At 39.5% G+C, this 24,764-nt stretch overlaps 1 protein-coding gene across 1 annotated transcript in view; it reads left to right on the top strand.

Annotated features, from left to right (window-relative positions):
- Nucleotides 1-245: 245 nt before the first annotated feature.
- The window catches only part of Ntm (neurotrimin), a 419,452-nt gene continuing 394,933 nt past the window's right edge, over nucleotides 246-24,764 (top strand). Inside the window, 1 exon segment of the mRNA XM_047516378.1 lies at nucleotides 246-1,349. Within this exon segment, the coding sequence (XP_047372334.1) occupies nucleotides 1,183-1,349 (167 nt within the window). The 5' untranslated portion in view covers nucleotides 246-1,182.

Below are 24,764 nucleotides of genomic sequence, written 5' to 3' on the forward strand. Positions count from 1 at the left end.
ATTAAGACGTCTCAGGTTTATTAAGACTGCGTGATAACTTTGTCTTTCTTCTTAATTTGGATATGCCCGCTCTTCGAGGGGGGAAATGGTTAAACTCCTGGCCTGTGCTGGTGCACCGCCTCGGCCTGGCGCGGTGGGGGTTAAGGTGGGCGCCAGCGCCCCGCGCCCCGCACCCGCCGGGATGAGCGCGCAGTCCGCGCCGCCCGCCCGCCTGCTAGCTCCGAGTCGGCACCGGGAGAAAGTAGCGGTCAGGGATGGAGCTGCTGCCATGACAACCCCGGCGGTCGGGGCCCGCGCGCGTCGGGGCTGCTCCCGGGAGGAAGGCGGCGCGGAGGCCGGGGGCGGCCGCTGAGCGTGGCGTCCGCGCGGCTCCGGTACCGGCTGCGCCTCGCCTTCCCCAGCGAGCCAGCGAGCCAGAGAGCGAGCAAGGGGCCGCCGCACTCGGTTTCTACCCCACCGCTCCTGCCTCGGCCGCCACCGAGGCCACTGCCCCGCCGAGACCGCCCTGATCGCGGCGGCTGCAGCGCCTATTTGGGCTCCGAGGAAGTTGACCGAGGCGGCTGCGGCAGGATCTCCGGGTCTGGATTGCACGAAGCCTGCTTAGCGGTCTCCTTGCACAACCCTGGTCGCCTCCTGCGTGCTCTACTTTCCATCTGCTATTGTTACATATTGTTTCTGGTGACCAGCCTTTCTCGGAAACTTACAAAGAAAGTGTTGGATTTCCCCTTGTTTGAACTGAGGAATTGCAGTCCACATCTGGGTAGCTGGATGAAACCCACCCCCATTCCTTTTCTGGTACCAAAGTGCTTACTTCCTCTCCAAAGTGCCATGTCTGAACTGTTAATGGGAAGAAGCGGCTCCTGAAACGTGCACCTTGCACCTGTCTCGCGCTTCCCCTTTCTCTGCCACCTTCCCTGGCCCAAGCGGCGCGGAGAAAGCCCCCTTCGGATGTCTTCCGTGGAAACTGGTTCTCCGTCGCTGGCAAGCTGAGGCTGGATTTGAGAGAGGAATATTAGACTTGGAGGAGTCTGCGCGCTTTTCTCCTCCCCGCGCCTCCTGGTTGCGGCTAGTTCACCGCTCAGTCCCTGTGCCTGTCCCCCCCACCCCACCCACTTCCTGTGTTCGCCCAGGGGGCGTGTGCCGTGCATCTGCCGGAGTTCTGGGAAGTTGTGACTGTCGAGGATGGGGGTCTGTGGGTACCTGTTCCTGCCCTGGAAGTGCCTCGTGGTCGTGTCTCTCAGGCTGCTGTTCCTTGTACCCACAGGAGTGCCCGTGCGCAGCGGAGATGCCACCTTCCCCAAAGCTATGGACAACGTGACGGTCCGGCAGGGGGAGAGCGCCACCCTCAGGTAGGGAACTGCCACTCTCCGAATTGACGATGATTTGTATGGCCTGGGGGTGAGGGGCAGGGGTGCAGGTGTGTGCATTAGAGCATGCCAGGGCTGGCAGAGAGATTGTTGGTTCCCTGGGTTGCACACTTCATAAACGAATTGGGTACTTTGCCTGGGGATGTGACAATCATAGGGAAACGCTCAGATTCTGGTGGTGATCTGTTCGCGCATAACTGACCTCCTTGGCTCAGTGATTTGGTAAGGGTGAGGGGTGACTGAGCCAGGGAGTCTCTGAGATTGAGGGCAGTGGTCCCGCCTTCCTCTGAACTGAGCTTGGTGGTCATAGTGACTAGGGACCTGGCTGTGGCTCAGTGTGAACAGTCTTCTCTGAAGTTAATGAGTCCCATAGGAGGGGTCTAGCTTGCTATGAATGCCCTCACTCCTCCTGCCATAGGGAGTTGCCTGCTAGAGCTCTTGGACTCTGGCAGAGCCTCTGTTTTGTCCTGGGCCTGTCTGTGCCAGGATGCCTCCATGCCATGAGCTGGTGGGCCGAGATGCATTCTCCTGTCTGAACGTGGTTTTCTGAGGCCGAAGTCATGGAATCTGATTTGTCTTTGGAAAATGTCATTTACTCTAACGGATTGTGCTCTTTTCAGGCTGTTCACCAAAGCGGTGTGTGCCAAACTCATCTGTGGAACAGAAACTAGGTTTCATTGTTGAGCTGGGTCCCAACTGGCTTTTGGGGTTAAGGTTTAGAGGAACTGGGATGGGGGATAATCTTGGCTATGCTTTGTGTAAAGTAGGGCGATTCTATCTCTCTGATTATTTTCCCTACAGAAACACTAACTCCATTTCCAGTGTTGACAAATTATACCACTCACATGAGGGCAACACCTTAATGATTGCAATGGGAAATTTTACTTTCTGGAATTTTTAAAAGAGTAATCATGGGGTAAAAGTTAGAAAGCTTCATGGAATGACTTTTCTGACTTTTTTTTTTTTTTTTTTACTTCATATGTCCTCTTTAATAAAGTTCCAAACCAGGCAATCGAAATAAACACAAGGAAATATGACAGTATTTTCATCCTTTGCACATGAAGATTCTTGGAAAGATAACCTTGGTACTGGTGTCCACTGTTTTACCCACTGAGGGCTGTTCTTCTAAAACTAGATTGTTTGGTTAAGATGATTCCCATAGGATAGGAAATGTTGAGGAGGGGTCACCGGAAATACAGAGTTGAATTATTTGGATATTGCCAAAGGAAGTGTGTGATTTAAGGAACCATGCAGAGCTGCAAGGATCCGTGATCCTTTGTCTTTGGGGAGCTACATCTCCTGAGCTCCACTGAGCTCCTAGTTACTCATTCATTCAAGAAGCCCACCTCTTCCACTGAGCTCTTTAGGGATTACTTTGGACCAAGATAAAACACCCAGTTGCCCCCTCTCCAAAATGGTCGTCTATCTTTTTATAAAGGGATTTTAATGGGAATTACAAATATGCAGTGATTTTAGACTACATAAATAGAAAAATAAAAATGAACTTCTCAAGTAATATAGTCAAGAAAATTTAATGTTCTCTGGATGACTCCTTTGTCCCTAATCCTGGGCTGTGAGGTGGAGTCCTCTAGGGACAAAATAGAGACATCTTACTATGGGAACCATTTTAAATACAAATGGGATTTTTCCCCTCAAGGAGAAGGTAAAAGGTAGTCAGCTAAATAGAGATTTGGAGATAAATAAATACCAAATATCAACAGTGACTCTTATCTGGAGGATTAGATAAGAATAGCCGCAATCTGGTCTTCAGAAGGTAGCCCCCAAAGCTCATGAGAATCAGAGAATCAGAACTTTGCAAAGATCAAAGCGTGGCTGCATTCAGCAGATCCTGAGCCACGGGACAGGCCTAGGTGGGGAGCACATTCTCTTTAAAATGACATTATCAGGTACTAGCTGACTTCTCTTTCTTTGTCTTTCCTTTCATGCATCTTTTCTATCCCAATTGGGGGGACTGTTTCTTTCAAGCATTAATATTTGTTTGTGTTTATACATATGCTCTCCACACAGGGGTCTTGTTTGAGTATAGATGAACAAATGAAAACAAAGCGGGGCTTTCTCCCTAGATCCTCGAATTGACTCCAACCTGACCATACATGAAAAGACCCTGCTAAAAGAGCCCCTGCCATTATGACAGTTCCAGAGATTGAATGTGTTTCTGATATGCAGAAGAAAGACCCTCATAGTAGATGGAGTCTTCTAGGGCAAGGATTAGATGAACAAGGGTCTAACTGACATCAACTATTGGCCATGACCCTGATTTAAGGTCATAATTAGGCACCTGGTGTAATGTGCAACCTGTGTGTAGGAAACTCCTGCCTCTTGGGATTATCGTCATCCTTCTTAGACTCTAATGCACTAGAATAAGGAAGGTTGCTTCATTGGGGGTGTGCTAAAATAGACTCTAAATTTTCTAATTCTATGTTCAGAGAGGCAAATAGAACTTTCAGAATGTATTTGGTTTGTGAGGTAATTGCTAAATTTCCACATAACCTGATTTTACATTACAATCTAGTGGTTCAGGATTATGGATTATTCTATTTATTTTTAATGTGTGTGTAGAAGAGTTTTGTAATGTGTATACTTACTTCCCCTCCCTTCCCTTTTCTTCCTCCCTCCCTCCCTTCCTTCCTTCCTTCCTTCCCTGCTTCCTTCCTTCTTTTCCTTCTTTCTTTCTTTCTCTCTTCCTTTCTCTTTCTCTTTTTTGCTTAATCATGACCAAGCTACTTAATCATGTCTACTGTGTCTTGGAAGGCCACCCTAATCTACCTTGCTGTGGGATTGTAGTTTCTCTCATAACCAGCAGAGGACTTTTTGCTCTAATTCATTTTATTCTGCTTTGTTCTCACTAGTGTCATTTTTTTAGGACTTTTTTTTTTTTAATAGTCCCCAAAGAATAAAGGCTTCAGGAACAGATTGTAATTTGAGGAAACTTTTTTTCTAATGTTTTACTTTGTCCAATTAGCTCTAATGATTTTGTGGAGGTATTGGGTAACCTTTCACCGTAACATGCCATTGACAGTCTGAAAAGAATTGCAAATAATTTGCAATCTCCCACACTTTCTGCCCTCTTGCTGATATTCTGTATGCATATTTCTGAGGAAAGTGAGGCTACATAAAACAGAATCTGCAACAATAATACTAGTCAGGTTTATTAAGTGCTCACTTTTTGTTAGGGAGTATTAAATGTTTTGTATAATATCTAACCTGTCACTCACCCTCATAGCATTACTTTTTATCTCTAATAATAATTCTATAATGTAGTTCCTATGATAATTATTATCCCTGTTTTACAGATAGGTAAACTAAGGCATGAAGAGTGAGCATTACTTTATTAAGGTGGCACAGTTAGGAAGGTTTAAGCTATATTAGGAGGCACTAGTAATAATGTTAATAAAATGAATATTACTATTGATTATTGATCAATTACTATGGTAAGCACATTCTATGTACATAGTAACATTTAATCTTCACAACTCTGTAAAACAGAGTTAATTATCCTCCATTTTACAGATGAGGAAGTTGAAACCAAGGAAGGAGAATTTACCTAAAATCACACAAGGTAACAGGGATGGAGTGTTGCCTTGAGACTTCACTACCCAGCTCTGTACACCAAGCCTCCCTCCAACTTCTCATGTCCTATGAATTCTGTGTTCCCCTCATTCCTTGGTAGTACTTGATGTCTGCCCACACATTTTAGCTTAGATTGTGTTTGAAATATTGTTTAACTTTCTCTCTTGCTGTGGACTGAGAGCGGGTCTCAGAAAAGCAAAGATTGGGTTCTTACAAATGTTTGCTGAATAGATAGATGAAAACAAAACAAAAATATCCCTCAGCTTATATTCAATTTGAGTCCTTACTGCATTTCTCTATCATTTTATTTTAAATGTAATTGTGGTCAACCAAAAAATACTTCCTGAGGGATTCTTTCATGTACCACTGAACAGGGGTGTGGAAAAGTGCAAGGACTTCCACTCTCTTGTGGACTTTGCCCTCAAAGGACTTGGGTACAACTCTAAAAAGCAAACTATGTACAAGAAGATAGCCAAGAGACTGAGTCCTAATGTGTCTCTTAAATATGGCCTTAAATATGGCCTATGGGGTCTGCATTTGGCCTCTGCAGAGTGCCCTCTGTCAGAGCAGAGACTTTCTGTGGGTAGAACTGCACCTGGGTATTGGAAAAGCAAAGGCATTGGCTGCTAAGAATCTGAAATGGTTAACTGTGTGGGTGTCATTCAGAGATCTTCACTAAGCATGAACACATCACTCAGTAATTTCACTGCATGTGTTTCATATTTCAGAGATTCCCCAAATAAAACATCAACTAGGAAAGTGAATTGTTGCCTGGGTGAGTATCAAAGATGGAACTCACCTTCTGTCGTGTGTCTAGACTGTAGACTTTGAGACTGAATGATGCCGTTTTTTTTCTGGGATGAGTTAAAAATAAAAGGTTTGAGAAATGTATATGATAAAAGTTGAGTTTTGATATGACAACTCCATGGAATAATACGGAATAATGTGGTTTTGATTCTTGATTTAACCCTGAGAATCTCCTTGCAGATTTTGGAAGCTGTGGCACCATGTACATGTCATGGAAAGCACTTAACATTTCACTTTATAAGAAGATGGAGTCTCTGTTCGTCTCTGTAGCTACCCCAAGGCCTCTTGAAGGCAAATTGTGTCTTCTTCAGATTTGCATCCCAATGCTGAGCCCATGCCTTGGCCCATTGTATTTGCTAATAAAGTCTAAGTGACAGTCCTCCCACCCTTCCTTTCCCTTCACTTTGCTGTAAACTCTTGAATTCTTTCTGTTTCATGAACACAGAAAACTTATTCCAGCTACAGAGACTTCCCTTTCTGGTTATCTCCAGTGTTAGGGATACCCCATCCCAGATTGCTCCTTAGAAAACCCTTTCCTATTTTGGCCAAAGCTTACTGAGGCCCCCTAACTGAGACCTTTCCTGATAATGAAATCAAAATAATCTCATACCACTTTCACCAGTATCCTCCTGGATTTTTCCTCGGAATGATCATTTCCCTCTGAAATTATCTCACTTACTTGTTTTGTTATCTATATGTGTTCTGTCTTCTCTAATTGAATGGTAAATTCCTTGAGAATAGGTCCATTCTTTGGTTTATTTGGCACTGTATCACTAACATCTTGAATCTAGAAAGTGTTTAATAAATATTTGTTGCATGAATGAATCAAGAAATAAATTCCCGAGAACACTGCTACTTCCCTTGCCTATCTGTTCTTCCCAATTGTCTTGTTTTGTTCTTCCTTGGTCATGTTAGTGGATCACTCCTTTGCCTGAGTCATTTCTTTTGGGCGAGGTGGTTGTGGTGGAGGTACTGGTAGGCAAATACCAAATATACATACTTTATTCAGTTGGTGTCTTTCTACCCCACACACAGGTGGATTACATTGGTTGTCTGTTAGTTGTTACCTGTGCCATGATACATTCCTTCCTCCTTCCGGGTTACTTCCCTATGCAGTCCCTATGCCCTTGAGGACTCTGCTCTTGTTTCCTGCTAATGTACTCAACCCCCAGGTAGACTTCAGGGAAATTCGTTTTTCAAGGTAAGGAGAGGTACAGAAAAGCACCTCTCTGCCCATCTTTCTATTTTTAGGTTCCCCTTGTAGTGGTTTTCTTGTGGTAGAACTATTGATCCATTGTTTTTGGTTCACTCCTTTGGAATATCAACACCACTCAGGAAACATATGCCATGTCAACTGCCCTGCTCCCTCCCAGGAACCACCACTGTGTACTCACCTCAGGGACTTGCCAGGCATCCAGCTGGTGGACTGTGGCTCTGAGGAACGTAGACAGATGGATCTGTGGAGGAAGGCTCCTGGAAGCACACTGAGCCCGTTGAGGAGCCAAAAACTAAAATGAGAAAGCTAAAAACTCAACCAACCATGGGGCAGAAGGAGTAGGAGTATGCCAGTTATCACTGGAGCCTAATTCATGGGTACTTTGTGGAAATGTTTCTCCTTTTTCCTCCTTTAAGAGTACAGTGTTTTGGAGTTTAAAACATTGCATAGATCCGGGAGTCCACCCACCTGGATTTACATATAATGAAGGTAGTGGTAAGCAGTCTTGCACAAGGAGCACTTCTGGAAGGGTGAAAGAACTACATCCAGCACATAATCCTTCACCGAGCTGTGAGCCCTAACTCAGGATTGCATGTGTCTAAGGGAAGACTGGCATTTTCCTCCTAAGACCCAAAGCATCCTGTGGACTGCCAGTGCTTCTGATGCTATTAGCGGACATGTATCACTATGTTCTCTTCTGACTGCTGGTTTGGTCTGGCACAAAATCCTGTCTTCTCACGCTCCAGCTCTGACTCAATATGGGCCAACTGTGTTTCCTATGTGTCAAGCACTATGCTGAGCATGTTACAAGCTATATTTGACGGCTTTTGGTTGCTGTGACAAATACATGAGAAAATCAACTTAGAGGAAGAAATATTTGCTTTGGTTCATTGTTTTCAGTCCATAGTAGGTGGGTTGCATTTGTGGAAACATCATGGTGGAAGGATGCACTGGAGCAAGGCAGCTGCTCACTATATGCCAGCCATAAAGGAGAGAGAGAGTGAAAAGGGTTGGGGGATGGGGACAAGATATAGTCTCCAAGGACAAGACACCAGTGACGACTTTCTCCAACTAGGCCTCACTTCTTACAGTTTCCACCACCTCCCAATAATGTCATCAGATTATGAGTTCATCTAGGGACTAATCCACTGAGGAGGTTATATCCTTCATTATCCAATCACTTCCCAAAACCCCACCTCTGAACATTATTGCCTTGGGGACCAAGACTTCAACATTTGGGAGACACTTTCAATCTAAACCATAGAAAGCAGAATCTCATTAAACCTTACAGGTGCTCCATGAGGGGCATACAAGTGTATCTTGATTTTATAGATCTAAAAAAAAATTGTGCAAAGTAAGGTATTTTCCCAGATCACATGCTCAGATGGTAGTGGGGCCTAGGACTTGGAATCACTTGTGTTTGACTTTTCGGCCATCTCTCTTGTACCAGAGTGCTTGTCTCCATTATGTCCTCTTTTCTTCATTGCCAAGTTCCTCTCCCACTGGGACATAGTGAATTTGGTTATTCCTTCTTGTCACAGTGCACTATAAGCCCCTTTCTTGAAGTGTTTCAGGAATGGGACCTATGAGTGTAAAGGTATTTATGTTGTTCTGGCATAGAGAAATAGAACCCTAGCTGGCCTCCAGAGGTCCCTCTTAGAAAATCCCAGAATTGCTCTGCTTTGTTCAAAGGAGGACTTATTCCAGGTTCTTCCACCAGCTTTTTGCCTCAGATATTTGCAATCCTGGATTCTCCCACAGAGTTTACAATTTCTTGAACATTTTTATGTGTTTCTCTGGAATGAAATATTGAACAAGTCTAGGTAGAAGCAATTCTGTTAGAATTCTACAAACCAGTGCATCTGAATATCATGACATTGGAACAGACTGGATGGGGCCTGGGTGTATGTATCCCTTCCCACCCCTTCCTTCCCCTCCCTTCCCTTCCTTCCCTTCCCTTCCTTTCTTTCTTTCTCTTTTTATTTTTGGTTCCAGTAATACATACCTTTCTTAGGAAATACCAAAAAAAATATACAATTCATTCCAACAACATATTTGTTCTTTTGGGTTAAAAATCATCATAGGTAATTTTCGTTCCTCAGGAGCAAGTTGATGGGTTCCCACTGTATAATAGATAACTGATAATACTAATAATGTCATCAACATCACATACATTGGCAAATAATGCTATTTTTAGGAAACTAGTATTTATTGGGCTTAGGATATTATTTCAAATTGCATGTATGTATCAAAAGGAAAAGGAAGCAATAGAGAAATTCAATGAGAGCACAACCAATGAACAAGGGGTTACTGACTTATATTCTATCAGGAGTGGTATTCTGGAAGGAAAGCCAACTGAGAGCCAGGAATTCACTAACTCTAGCTCTTTGAGTGATAACCCTGCAACGTTTTTCATCTCCTTGTTTAAAAAGGATGGTTGTTACTTATCTCAAAGTGTTGTTGGATGTTTTGAGATAAATTGAAATAATGTGCATGGCTTAGTGCATAGTTATAACTTAGTCCAAATATATATGCATATAAATGTATATGTATAACATATATATGCATATATGCATTAGCAATTTTCATCATAAATTGTTGTAACTTAGACACCCATGTCATTATACATACTTATTTCTTTTGTTGCAGTACTGGATATTGAACCTAGGGGTGTTCTACCTCTGAGCTACATCCGCAGCCCTTTCTTTTTATTTAATTTTTTAAAATTTTAACATAGAATCTCACTAGACTGTACAGAGTGGCCTCAAACTTGTGATCCTCTATCCTTAGCCTCCTGATTACTGGGATTATAGATCTGTGCTAGGGCACTAGGCTCACTGAATTTTATAGGTATACTATGTCTTAATTCAGAAAGATCTAGAAAGAAAGAAATTCCTTTCACCCTCCTGTAATTGTGGTGTTTGGTTTGTTATTTGCTTCATTCAGTTTGCTGTTTTCTCCTGCACATCTACTTAGATCCTAGGAATCTTATGCAGTTCAATTCACTTCCTGAAAGATTTTATTCTGAGAGGGAGTGAGAAAAAAAATTTTTTTTCATTTTTCCTATCAAGATGGTTGTATAGCAAATTGTGACAGTACATGGCTCTGAACATGAATTTCCCACCAGAAAAGTCATACAGAATAGTTCCTGGAGTAGGTTATCAGGAAATTATATACAGATTTTGTCCTAATAGACACTTTTTCCTTGGAGGACTGATTTTCCCATGATAATTCCACTGACATCTGCTGGATAAAAACGAGTTGGGATGTCAACTCTTGGGGATCTTAAGTCCTTCCATCTGTTATGTTCTCTGGTTCTAATCTTTTTCCTCTTCCCACATCTCTTGACCTTTGGAGGTCAGGTGCAGAGCTTTCATGGTGATGTGAAAATACAGAAAGAAGCCTCTGGATTTGGTGATTTTTCTTTTAGGCAAGTTTGAAGCAAGACCAGTGCCTCCTGCACTGGAAACTCAGAATCCACCAGTGAGACCACAGAAGGTCTTTTTCACCTTAACCCAATGCCAAAGGGCTTGAATTCACTAGAAAGCAATGAACTATTATATGTAGCAGTCTCAGTTTTCCCTGATATTTTTCTCCCAAATCATTTATTCATGTGATTGAGTTATTTGGATTTATTTAGGTGTATTTGGCCAATTTTTTGTCAGAGTAAAATGTTTTGGTTTAGAAAGGTTTTGAGGAGGGTTAAGATTTGTCTTATGAAATGAACATGAAAATTAATCTTACATTCTTGTGATGGATTTAAAAAATAATAGATTTTAAAATGAAAACAGCATCAATCAACAGAATGATGGAAAATTATAAAACTGAAATCAACCTTCAGACAAAGCTTTGTTGGCCCCATGGAGGCAAAGAAAGATGTGTTTGTCTGAAAATAATTTCTTGATCTTCTCTGGCTTTCAGACAGGCTATAATGTATGACCCAAGTGGAAAAATGCTCTCACACTCAGAATAATCAACTTTGGACAAATTTACTCCTCAGGAGAGCTCAATTTGAAAGAATTGAACTAAAAAAGAGCATATGAGTAAGAAAGAGAATATATGCAAATTATTTTTAATTCAGTCCATTGTTTCAAATTAAATTAAATTTCGTTATATCATGGACACTGCAAATAGCAGTACCATGATGTTGTGGGTTGAATTGTATCCCTTTTTGTGTACATTATAAGGTGAACTTATTTGGAAATAGTGTCATTGTAGATATACACGCTGACTATCCCTTATCTAAAATGTCTGAGACTTATTTTTCTTATTTTTCAGATTTTTTAATATGTATTCTTATATGCATAAGATATCTTGGCAATGAGATGTAATACTAAACACAAAATTTATTTGTGTGTTATGCATACTTTTACACATAGGTTGAAGGCAATTTTATGCAATCTTTTAAATAATTTCACATAGTTTCATGGTGTGGAATTTTCAACTTGTGATGTCATGCTGGTGCTTGCAAAGTTTTTGTTTTTGGAGCATTATGGATTTTAGATTTTTAGATTAGGGACAAAAAATCTGTAGTTAAAAAAGATTGTACTGAAATAGGTGGGCTTCTAATTGAATTCATCTAATGTCGTCATAAAAAGATGACCACAAGGAGACACGATTCAGGGTAGATATTGTGTGACAGTGAAGGCAAGGTTGGAGTGTTGCACCAGAAAGAAAAGTAATGTTGAAATGGTCAGCAAATACCCAGAAGCTAGAAAAAGACATGGAAGAACTCTTCCCTATAGATTTCAGAAAGTAAATAACCTTGCCTGGGATTTCAGACTTCCAGCCTCCAGAACCAAGAGATTATAATTTCTGTTGTTTAATTCTATTCAGGTTTGGTACAGCCCTAGGAAACTGGTACATCTGGGTAATGAAAAGAAAGAGTTTTGTTAAGTAATGATAATCATATATAAAGGACTACAGAAAGACCTGGGTTAGACCCAATCCCCAATCATGACATGAGCCATGACAGATCATGGAGCAGATTTCTGGGCATGGAATGCTCTTGGGATTACCATCCTTTTCCAGTCCTGATTCCAGCCTCTCTGTTACAAATGCCAGAGAGTTTGGTTGGGGTTAGAGATATAATTAGAACTGATTTTCTTCTTTTCCCTCAAGCATCATCAGGACAAACCCTACTGGGTCTTAGGTTTCTCAATCTCCTCAGAAGTCAAAGACCTCCACCCGTTGGGTCACGCAGCACCTTCCAGTATCTAAACCACCACATGGTCGTATATATCCAAAATCCACATTCAGTTGTAAACCTGTTGCTGATTCCAAAACCCTTCTACTCTCTGCAATTCATGATCCTTAATCAGCAAAGCTTTCATGTCACCTGCCTCTTCTTTAAATGCCCCTATCATTTTTATTTCTTAAAATGAAACCTTGATTTTTCTTGGGTTATTTCCACTTCTAGAGCCATCTCTACCATCGATGTTTTCCTTCCACACCCTGTTTACCAGAGCCCTGAAAGTTGGATGGGAGTCCTTTTTGATATTCATTGTGCCTTCTGAATGTTTTTTTCTCTGTGTACCTCAAAATCTCCATGGATGGTGGAGCACACACCACAGGGCCATATCACCCACTGCCTTTCCTTGCTGCAGTCATTTACTTTCTATCCTGAGCACATTCCTGGACCTCTATTCTGTCTATCCTACTGTTAACCTACAGATCTTCTTTGTAGGCCTAAATGACATTTAAAATGGGAGTCCTCCAAGCTAGTGCTCTTGACACTGGTCACATTTTATCCACAACTATCTAGCTTTCTCCATTTATTTTTAGCCATTTCCAATCTTAGAAAATGTCATCACTATCCCTTAGTTGCTCAAGTTAAATTCTAACAGGTATTTTATTAATTTGTTTTCTTTCTCTCCTATGCAACTAATCCATGTGTAAATCCAATTTGTTTTTGATTTTAAAAGATAACCTCAATGAGATCATTTTTCACCATCTTCAGCCTCACTGGTCCACGTCACCATTCTGTCTTTCCTAGGCTCTTACGGTGATATCTAATCTTTGTTTCCACTCCTGCTTTCCAGAGTCAATTATCCATTCAATAATCCTAGTTATCATTTAAGAACATCAATTATGTGACTCTCTGTTCAAAACTCTACAGTGACTTTCAGTTACACTCAGAATGAAATGCAACACATCAATGTCATAAAAGGTATTTTAGTTACCTGAGACCTCTCTACTCCTCCTATCAGTATAACCTCACCCATATGCATGCTATGCACTTGGAACACACCAAGTCCATTTGCTCTGCCAAGATCTGCTAAAATGCCTGGGCTGGACCGCTCATGGAATTCACATGTCTGCCCCAATATTCCATCCCTGAAGAAAGCCTTCCAGATCATGCTATTTGAAATAGCCCTCCCCAGCCCCACATCACTCTATCCTCCTACCTTGCTATAATTTTCTTCATAGCCCTTAACACTTAGAAAAGTCTGTTATTTATTCATCTGTTACTTATTTATTGCCTCTTCCCCTAAAATGTAAGATCCACCAGGCCACTGAGTTTATTGCTCTCATTTATAGTGACTAAATTACTGCCTGGAACATGGGATATATTAACGGATATTTGTTGAGTGAATGAAACATTTATTAGGAATAATAGTAGGCTATTAACAGTGAAAATTGTTTATCTTTTACTAGACAGAGGAAGCTATTCTATCTGTACTGGCATGAGTTCTGGTGTTTTAAAACTATGGGCAATGGGAGGGGTGCGGAGCTTTTGTTGGGTTTGTCTTCTAGGTCAGAGAGTGGAACGAGGAGGGAATCACTGGGGCAGTGTGACACACTTCATAAAGTCTCCATGTGTGGAATCTAAAGAGCCTTTAAATATCCACTTTCACAAGGGGTTTTATAGGAAATCTAATAAACACAGGAAAATAAGGATTTGTCTCTAGCCCAAGGCCTACAAACTTGGGGGAGAAGGGAAGGAAGTGGCAGTTAGAGAGCAATCAGGCTGTGGGCCTGAAATTTAACAAATTACACTATGTCCATTATTTTATTTTAAGTTCTGTTTCTTAAGTGAATCCTGCCTTGAAGAATTGTAAAGGATAATGGCTAAGCACAGGATCTGGATCCAGACCCCTCCCCAGGTTTAAATTCTGTCTCAGTCACCCAAGTGTGTGACAATTCAAATATTGATTAATCTTACTATGCCTCAGTTTATCATCATTTATAATAAAAACACTGATCTAGCAGAAGTGTTAAGTACTCAGGATAGTGTCCAGCACTTTTTACATGTCCAGCATCATTGATATGGCTGTGGGAAGTTCCTGACATGAACTGTATCCACTGTGGGCAAATGAACATGCTCTGCATATAGTGATCCTGGGAGTCATGTGTAGAAATACAGAGTGTGGGAAATGGAACACTGGGACTGGTGCATTTCATAGACATCTTGGTGGTGCAATTGTTTTGGCAAAGTCTTAGCAAGGTTCATTGTCTTTGGAAACTGATTAGTGGTCCAGGGTCAAGGTGATCTGGGTTTTGGTTTCAACTCTTCCTCACTTTACCATAAGAGGCTTCTTGTCAAGCCTCAGTTTCCCCGTGTCTGTCATGGGAAGAGAGGCAAGAGCCTTTCTGCTTGGTTCACTTCTTTGCTTTTACAAAAGAGATCTCTATCTGTTCAAAACATACATAAATTGTTTATTTTTTACCCTGGTACAACGCTTGGCTGCATTTCTAGTCTCTCTTGAATTTAGGTACAACCATGTGACAGTATTACCCAAAGGAATGTATGCAAAAGTTATGTGTAGATTGGTTCATAAAATCCTCCCATGTGAAATTCATCATGCTCTTTTCCCTTATGCCATCTGGATGTTGATGTCCAAAATTACCTTGGAAACCTGCATCCTATGTGGCAGATGCTCCATCAGCCAAGTCCCTGAACGACTTCGACAGTACAGAGCAGGGCTCCCACACACTGCCCTGCCAGCTGACCCAGAACCTTGTTAGATTATTACACCAAGGAACAATAAACCTATATATAGGCTTCTGAGATTGTGGAGTTCCTTTGATGTAGTAGCTACCTTTATTCTATCTAATTTAACACTCAACTATTATGATTCAAATTTTCTGATTTCATTTACATAGTACTACACAGATTTTTTTTTTTTAAATTCCAAGCACTTATTAAAATTTCTTGGCAAGCCTTTTGGTGAATTTTGCATGTGTCTGAAAGCGAGAGCCATGGCCTTTTCAAACTGAAGCCTCATGTTTGATTTTCAGTTGCTTGAGTCTTTACATCTCTGGACCAAGTAAAATGTCTGCTTTACTCTGTAGGTCTGTGAAAAGCAGTGACAAAGAAAAGTTTTACCTTGAAGCAAATTAGCACATGTCCATAATGGAGATAACGGAGACATACTATAATTAGTGAGAATACCTCTTAGATGACAAATTGCTCATTAATGGCTGAAGGTTTCTTATTTAGTGTAACCTTTGCGCTAGAGATATTCTAACACTCAGTGTCTGCACTGACACCCAGTAAAGAGACAGATGGGATGATTTGTGGACTTATTCTTAAAAATGTTGAAAACGAGGGAGAGAAAACCACTGTCAGAGGTCAGATTGCTGAAGAACAATCAGATGTTGGGATAGTTATATGCGAATCTGAATTAAAGAGAAAGGAAGGTTTGGAAATTGGTGGAGGGTAAGGCAGAGTCACAGGTAGGAGATTTACAGGGAATAGAAGCAATGTGGAGAGCCATTCCAAACTGAGGTGGCTCTGTCCCAAGATCCAGATCAAGGATCTTTCATTGTTTTTATTGTATGCTTAGTAATTGGCACATGATAGGGCTTGCTGCATCCCTAGAGAACAAATAGTTGAGCTTTCCCTTGTGGCTTCAGGAGTTTTAGTAGGCATCTTCTGTGGTCCAGACATTGTTCTAAAGGCCAAGTGTTCTCTCACAGAGTGATTTTTAGTGAACAGCAGTTGGTGTACAGTAGAAAAATAAGTATCTTATTCTAGCGTAAAACTTGCAAAGACCAATTAGTATAGGCACTTTTCCTCCAGGCTCTTGAAGCTGTTCACTAAAGCCCCTGTTGGGATAAAGAGAGTGCCAGTTGCATTTTGGTTAATTCTTCAGTCCCCTTGGTGACCTTGAGCTGCCCACCACATGCACAACTCTACTTAGCAGGAGCCAGCTCTCGGTAAATAAACAAGATTTCATATCACTCCAGTTAAAATTCGGTCGTCAAGAATACAAATAACAATAATTGCTGGTGAGGATGTGGCAATAAGGTAGACTAATACATTGTTGCTGGGACTTCAAATTACTACAACCACTTTGCAGAGCAGTGTGGAGATTCCACAAAAGATTAAGAATGGAAACACCATAGGACCCAGAAATTCCACTTCTTGGTATTTACCCCCCAAAACTAAAATCAGCATACTACAGTAATACAGGCCTAACAATGTTTATAGCAGCATAATTCACAATAGACATGTTATGGAACTAGCCTACATGTCGGTCCATAGACAAATGAATAAAGAAAATGTGGTATACACAATGGAGCTTCCCTAAGTCATAAAGAAGAATGGAATTATGGCATTTGCTGGTAAAAGGTAGTACAGGAGAATTTCATGTTAAGTGAAATAAGTCAGACTCAGAAACTCAAGTTTTCTCTCATATGCAAAAACTAGAGAGAAATAAGGAAGTAAATAAAAGAGAATGTCATGAAAATAGAAGGGAGAAGAGTGTGGTAGAGGAAGGGAATCAAAGGTAAGAGAGGAAGAGTGGTAAGGGGAGGAACATTAGAATGAAATTGACATTAATGCTCTGTGCATGTATGAATATATCACAATGAATTACACTTTTATGTATAACTGTAATGCACAAATTAAAAAAATAATGGAAAGAATTCCAGGTGAGTAAAGGAAAGGGATCAGGGGGAGAAAAGATGAGAAGGAAAGAGGAAATTCTAGAGATTGAAATGGAATAAATTTTGTTATGTGCAGGTATGAATATGTTAAAATGAACCCTAGTATCATGTACATCTACATTGCACTGGTAAAAACATTAAAACACCAAACAATGCATGATGCTCTGAAAAATACTGAGAGAAAGTAAAATACAGCAAAGAGGACAGAGTTACCTCCTGTGCAGAGAGGGGCAGGGAATGTAGTTTGGTTAGGACTATGAACAGTGGGGGAGACCACTGCAAAATCCCTGGGAAAAAAGTACTAGATAGAATGATATGCAAGATTAATGACACGGTAAAAGATGTCTAAGGCCAGGAGTAGGAATGCTTAATACTGAAGAAGGAGCAAGTAGTTAAAAAAAGAAAAAAGAAAGAAAGAAAAAGGAAAAGAGCCTATGATTAGATTGGAATAAGAAGTTGTGGTATGCTATTGCACAGGAGGGTGACTACAGATAACAGTAAGATACTGCAGGACTGGGGATGTAGCTCAGTGCTAATGCACTTGCCTTGCAAGTATGAGGCCCAGGGTTCAATCCTCAGAACTGCAAAAATGTACTGTCCATTATTGGACTGTGCATTATTGTTAAAAAGCAATAAGAAAAGATTTTGAATGTTTTGACTATAAAGAAATGGTAAATATTTGAGGAGAAAGATATATTTAGTTTGAATGAATCATTACATAATGTACCTCATTCATAAATAGGTTGTTTTATGTTTTTATGTATTAGTTAAAATAAATATAATTTAATAAAAGTGATATGGGGCATTGAGTGTCTCTGAGAACTATTTTAACATCAAAATTAAGCAGCAAATGATGGTAGGAACACAGACTTCAGGAAGTGAGAATTAAGTAACAATCCCATAAACAAATAACCCATCTCTGCATCAGTTTTATTTGTTGTGTGGAGATACTTGATGGTTACCCTCTGGATACTGTCCTGGCTGTCATATATTTGTGATTTTGTAACAGTCCATATCGAATGCCCCCCCCTCACATATCTGGACCTGAGGGTCTAGTATTTGATAAATGAAATGTCATACTTCTTGGGTCCACTAGTCTTTGTCATTTTCATGGATCACATCTGAAAATTATAAACACTTAAAATATACATAAATCCAACTTGAAGTTTTACCTGTTGCCATTTCTGGGATATTACATTTTAAATAAAGTCAGCGTTTTATGATCATGTGTGAATGTGTGTGTATGTATAAGCTGGTGCATATTTGGAATTAATGGACTCACAGAAATCAGAGATGGATTAGGCCTAATGAGCTGTTCAGAAGAATTATTTAGCACATATTTCATATCTCTATTCAGTAATCAAAACTACGCACTGTGTATGCTAAGAAAGTGAGGTTTTTCTCTTTTTTTTTCTTCTGCCTGGATCATCTTCATTTATGTCTGAAAACTTAACATTGCACCCCTAGAGCATTTTGCACCAACTTTATTAGGCTTTAGTTTGACATTTCCCTGCCCCTAGGGTTACCTTTGGTATTGAAAAAGTAGTTTCTTTGCTAGTTACTATTAATATATAATTAGTAGTTGGTGTCACACTCCAAGAACCACATCAGGATGATAGATTTGCTACAGAGCAGGTGGCAGAGAATCATGAGATACAAAATCAAACTCTTCTCTCCTGTTCCTACAAATATTTTGGTAAGACAGTCCTTACTTTCAGAGTTTAGTGGTTGGAAGACTTGGAGAATTAAGGTAAGCTGAGAGGTTTATATATTTTTTTGAATTTTTATCCGAAGCAAATAATTTCCCTGATGCCTCCTCTTTTCATGTAAGGCATTCCCCTGATGCCTGTGTGCACCTCGATATTGCCATTCTGGCTCATACTGTTCCTTTAAGCACACGTTTTTCAACAGAACTTCACCTTTGTATTCTTAGCATGGGTTTCCTTACTAACTCAAAGGAAGAAGGGACAAAAAGGTGGGATACAGGTTAGTGTGGAATATTGCCCAGAGAAGGTGTAATTTTTTGACTCTTACCGGAGACATGAAATCATAGGACTCCAAGGAAACCCTGGATATTGGTTCAAGCCTAGTCAGTTTCAAGTAGCTAAGCGTCTATCCCTCTGGGTTTTCTTTATACTTTTATTAAACACAACACATAAATGTTTATCCTAAACCTATTTGCTCAGCTTTTATAAGTCTTTATAAAATGTAATAGTTGAGAGTTTTTTATTCTTTTGTGGTTGTTTATGGACCTTATTTTATTCATTTATTTTTGTGTGGTGCTGAGAGTTGAATCCAATGCCTCACACATACTAGGCAGGTGCTCTACCACTGAGCCACAACTCCAGTCCTGAGAATGTATTCTTAAGTAGAAAAAAATGAACTGAGATCTTGGTATAAATTAAGTTAGGACTTAACACTGAGCTGTGAAATTATTATCCTAATCCTTCTAAACTTTTGTTTTCTTATTGTAAATTGGGCCTAATAATATAGTAGTACTCCACCCCCCATCCACAGTTTGTTTTCTGTAATTTCTGATACCTGTGGTCAATCTTGTTCTATAAATACTAAAAAAGAAATTTTCAGAATTAAAGAATATATAAATTTAACTTGCTTACCATTTTGAATGGTGTGATGCAATCTCTCACTGATCCACTCCATCCCATCAGGAAGTGTATCATCCCTCTGTCCAGCGTATCCACACCATATATCCTACCTGTCTGTTAGTCACTTAGTAGCCATTGTGATTATTGGATATGCTGTCACAGTATCACAATGCCTTTGTTCAAATTGCCCCTATTTTACTTAATAGTGGCCCCCAGACACAAGAATAGTGATGTTAGACAATAGTACAGTACATACTAAAATATTTTGAGAGAGAAGGAAGGGAGGGAAAGAGAAGGTACTAGGGAATGAAATTGATCAAATTATGTTATGTGCATGTGCAAATACAGCTCAATGAATCCCACTATTATGTATAATTATAATTCACCAAAAATTATTTTCATAAATAATACATTCACATTAGTTTTATTAGTGTATTGTTATAGATGTTCTATTTTACTATTGTTGTTAATTTCCTATTGTGCCTAATTTAGAAATAAAAGTTCATCATAAGAGGTAGGCATAAGGAAAAACATAGTATCCATAGAATTCAGTACTACTTGCAGTTTAGGTTTTCAGTTTTTGTCTTGGAACAGATACCCCAAGGATAAAGTGGGACTATTCTAACTTAATACCTTCATGGCAGAGATAATCCAACAATGATAATAATAATATGATGATGACAGCAACAAAACCCATCATCATCAGCAGTATTTAATGAGAACCTCTCAGTACATGATAAATACTTTACATGGGTTATCTCACTTAACAATCACAATTATTTATAATAAGTACATTATTATACATGTAAACTCTTAAGAATCATGCCTGGCATACATTAGGTGCTAAGTAAGTCATTTTCTATTTTTAATACATTATGCTATCAAAAACAGAAGCGAAAACTATTTAGCACACATGGCAGAGGATGAAAGAGGAATTTTCCCCTCTACGTTATGGCATTGCCAGGAATCTCCAGATATGAACCTCTTATGTGGTCCGTCCACTGTGTGTTGTTCCATTGCAAATACACTCTTCCAATGCTTCCACACACCCTCCTCTGTGCCTCGCTTATCCTGAGTGTCACACATCCTTCTCTCCTCCTCCTTTCTCTCCACCAGTGCGCACCCAAGTGCAGTAGAAATATTGTTGACAGCACAAACATTACTTTTGCTTGAATTTTCCAGTTGGTATCCATCGCTTATTCTCTCACATTCTCATACTTTGTTGAGATAAATAACCATTCACTTATTTATTCACTATTCAAGAATCAGATGTTTGACATTTGCTGAGTGGCAAACACTGTTCTAGACCTGAGACCTAAAAAGATAATAAATGGCCACATAGTACAATGTCAGATAGTGACATTGATCCACGGGTAAGGGTTTGGAAAATGAGGAAGTACGACTGATTTTAGAAAACCTGGCAGGGCTTGGACCAGGGCTTTTGAGTGAGATGTGATACATGATTTGTCAAACCTGAGCACATTTGACAGGTGTGGGAGGTGTTCTAGGCAGAAGCAACAGCAAAGACAAATGAGCTGAGGTGGAAGCTTTCTTGGATGGACAGGAGAATTGAGAACAGAGACCAAACCAGGAGAGGTGGCCATGGTGACCATTTTGGATTTTATGTTCAGCATTATGGAGCAGTTTAATCATTTTGGATACTGAAATATTAGCAGTGTTTTGCATTTCTTTGTAGGTGATTTTTATCTGCATGTCCAGCCCTTGTTAAACTTTGAAGTTCTTAAAAGTGAAAATCATATTTTATTTGCATCTCTGTACAACCCACAGGACACAACCCTCACAGGGATCCTCCTCTGTATTCCTGCAGGCACCTGTGCATCCTCAGTTTCATTAGCACTTCCTGTGCTATAGGAAAAGACCCCTTTGGAGCATCTCTCTCTTTTGTCAGACTCACACCAAATCACAAAGTAGGAAGTCACTTCCAACTGGTACATTGTAAAGATGTCCTTGATGGTTCATGAAAATTCCCTAGGAGTACCAGTCCATTTGCTTTCTTGGATGAATAAACACTATGTCATTCTCTAGACTTTTATTGTCATTTGTGATCAAAGGCTCAGTCACATTTCCAGGCCCCCACTGCTCATAGTCCTACAATAGTTGAAATTGATGAAATCTCCAGAAAAAATAAAGTGTGACTAATGCTTTTAACAAAGAGGCCATGAACTCTGCTTTCCTTAGTTTGTTGTTTAATTTTTAAAACTTTTCATTTCTTCAGAAAGTAGATAATTATGATTTACTTAGATATTTAATTTTTAAAATTTGTACACAATAACTGCATATTTATGAAGTACAATATAATATTTTGATTCATGCTGGTGTTATGAGCAAGTTATGATAATTAGAATGACTATTATCAAAAAGAAGACAAGTTCTCAGAAGGATGTGAAGCAAAAGAAAGCCTTGTACACTGTTGGTGATAATGTATGTTAGGACAGCCATTATGGAAAATAGTATGAAGGTTCCTCAAAAAAAAAGAAAAATAGAACTACCATATGGTACAGCAATCCCAATACTGGGTATATATTCAAAGGAAATAAAATTCAGATATCAAAGTGATATTAGTACTTCTATGTTTACTACAGCTCCTTTTATAACAACCAAGATTTAGAATCAACATAAATGTCAAACAACAGATGAATGGGTAAAGAAAAGGTGGTGTGCGTAATAAGTGGAATACTCTTCAGCCATCAAAAGGATGATACAATAACATGGATGGACCCAGAAGACATTGTATGAAGTGAAATAAGCCAGTCAAGAAAGATAAATACCATATGACCTCACTCCTCTGTTAAATGTAAAAAAGTTTACTTCATGGACATAGAGAGTAGAAGAGTGGTTGCCAGAGACTGAGAAGGGTAAGGGAGAGTAAATGGGAGAAGTTAGTTGATGGGTTTAAACTTATGCAGTGGTTAGGAGGAACATATTTCAGTGTTCTAGGACACAATAGAAAGGATATAGTTAACAATAATGTATTGTGTTTCAAATTAGCTATAAGAGCGAATTTTGAAGGCTTTTGTCAAATGCATGAGGGTGGGGAATATGTTCACTTAGCTTTGTCATCATTGTCTTTGTTGGTATGGGGTTGTTGGTTAGCCAAACAGTGTACACTGGTGTTTTGAGATCTTTAATTTCCAATAATTACAGTAAACTAAAAATAAAGCATTTGTTAACTATATCTTTATTTTAAGTAATAAAGATATATATATATGTATATATATATATATACACACATATATAGTTTTAAAATATGAACATATGGTTCCTTTCAGAAATGCATTTAGAATTTTCCTATTATTGATCGCCTGATTGATTGATTGCAGTGCTGGGAATTAATGGTAGGCCTCTTGCATGTGAGACATGCACTCTATCACTGAGCTACATTGTCAACCCCACTTTTATCAACTTATTTCTTACTAGAATGTGAGACTGGGTGGGACAGGAGTTGATAATATTATGGTCCGACACATGGGTTTTCAGGAAGGGTAAAATTTGCTTCTTGTCCTCTGACTAGCTCTCTTCAACTGTACATTTTGAACCTGCTAACACCTCATACTAGGCCTGGCCTATCTCAGGCAGTCAATAAATATTTGCTGAAATCTGCATTTAAGGAGCAGAATATTTTGTGTGTCCTGGGAGCCAAATATATATATGCACATATATATATTCTTTAATTATAAAGTAGTGTCATAATTCATATGAAATAAATTCATTGCTTAAATATTTTATGTGACATATCTACATTAAAATAATTAATTGAGCACTTGTGTTTCTTCTGACAATCTAAGACATAGAACTTCCCATTGTCTGTGAAATTCCTGTGTTCCTACATATATTATACCCTTTCTTCTCTGAGAAGTACAACATTGCTTTGAACTTTTAAATTTATTATGTCCTTCTTTTCTTTAGAGTTTTACCAAATATATAAGCAACATATTGTCTACTGTTGTCTCTTATTTTCCCATTATATGAAAAGAAGTTGCATATGTTATACTGAAAATATTTTTCATTTAACATTATGCATTTCTCATGATTTGAAATTAATGTAGTTCTGAATATGAAACAAAACAAGAGTGCTAAGTCACTTCATATAATCAGCTGGTCCACACCCCATTAGTTAAAACAGATTAAGGCTCTGAGAACTTGAATGTATGTATGCGGGCAAATGCCTGCTAAAAATAACAAATTGAGAAGGGATCTTATCAATATATCAGTGCTCATAAAGTTTCTGGGTAGTACAATTACAAATGATGTGAATTTTCATGCATTTCTATAATTATTCAAATTTTAAAAGTTTCTCACAATCTAATAAAAGTAAAGATAGGTCACTTCTTGGACCCACAGTAATATGTGTAGGTTACTGGGATTTATGCATGCATGTTCCCATGTGTAGGGCATTGTGCTAGGCACTATTTGTTCTAAAAATATAAATCACATCACTATTCCTGCTCTTAGCAAGTCTATAACCTGGCAAGGTACTGGGAGCTGATGAGGCAGGACCTCAGAAAGAGACTGAGAAGGAGTCATTGCAGGTCTGGTGTCCTCTGTGACTTGGGAAGAGGGTTGAAGAGTGCAGCAAGGGCACTGAAGGGATGCAGAAGGAGGGGATAACAGGAAGAGACCTTAGTCTGCCATGACTGAGGCTGGCTGAGCTGTGAAGACCACCCTGTAAATCTGGTCTGGAGTGACAAGCTGTCACTAACTAAAGTGACCCATAGCTAGAAGGAGAAAAGACATCAATTCTGGACTACCAGGGCTGGTTCCTCCCACTCTGATCATGCCTCCATCCATTTCAAGGTGAGTCCATAGCAGACTGGACCTGTTAAAACATGCAGAACTGAAAAGTGTGTGTGCCCTGGGTGGCTATGATAAGTATGATTCTATTAAGAGAATATCCATCATTTGCAAACCATGAAACAGATGCTATTCTAGGCCATGTGAAACACAGTAGTAAACCAATATAGTACTAAACCAATCCCTGTCCTCCCAGAACTTACCTACAAACAATGAACAAAGTATATGCAGAATATAGAATACATTAGTGGATAACAAGTGTTATGGAGAAGAAAAAATGAGGAAATAGGGAAGAAGCATGTCGCCTAGGATTCCCAATAGGATGTCTAGAGGCCTAATTAATTATTTTTTGCTTATCTATCTATTCTAAATTGTCAACAAAAACATGCATTATTTTGACATAAGATGAAACATTGGAAAAACATTAAAGACAACAGTTTATGGCAATATATGTTTTTTTCAACATTTGAG

The sequence above is a fragment of the Sciurus carolinensis genome, chromosome 11 (genome assembly GCF_902686445.1).
Source record: "Sciurus carolinensis chromosome 11, mSciCar1.2, whole genome shotgun sequence".
Taxonomy (NCBI): Eukaryota; Metazoa; Chordata; class Mammalia; order Rodentia; family Sciuridae; genus Sciurus; species Sciurus carolinensis.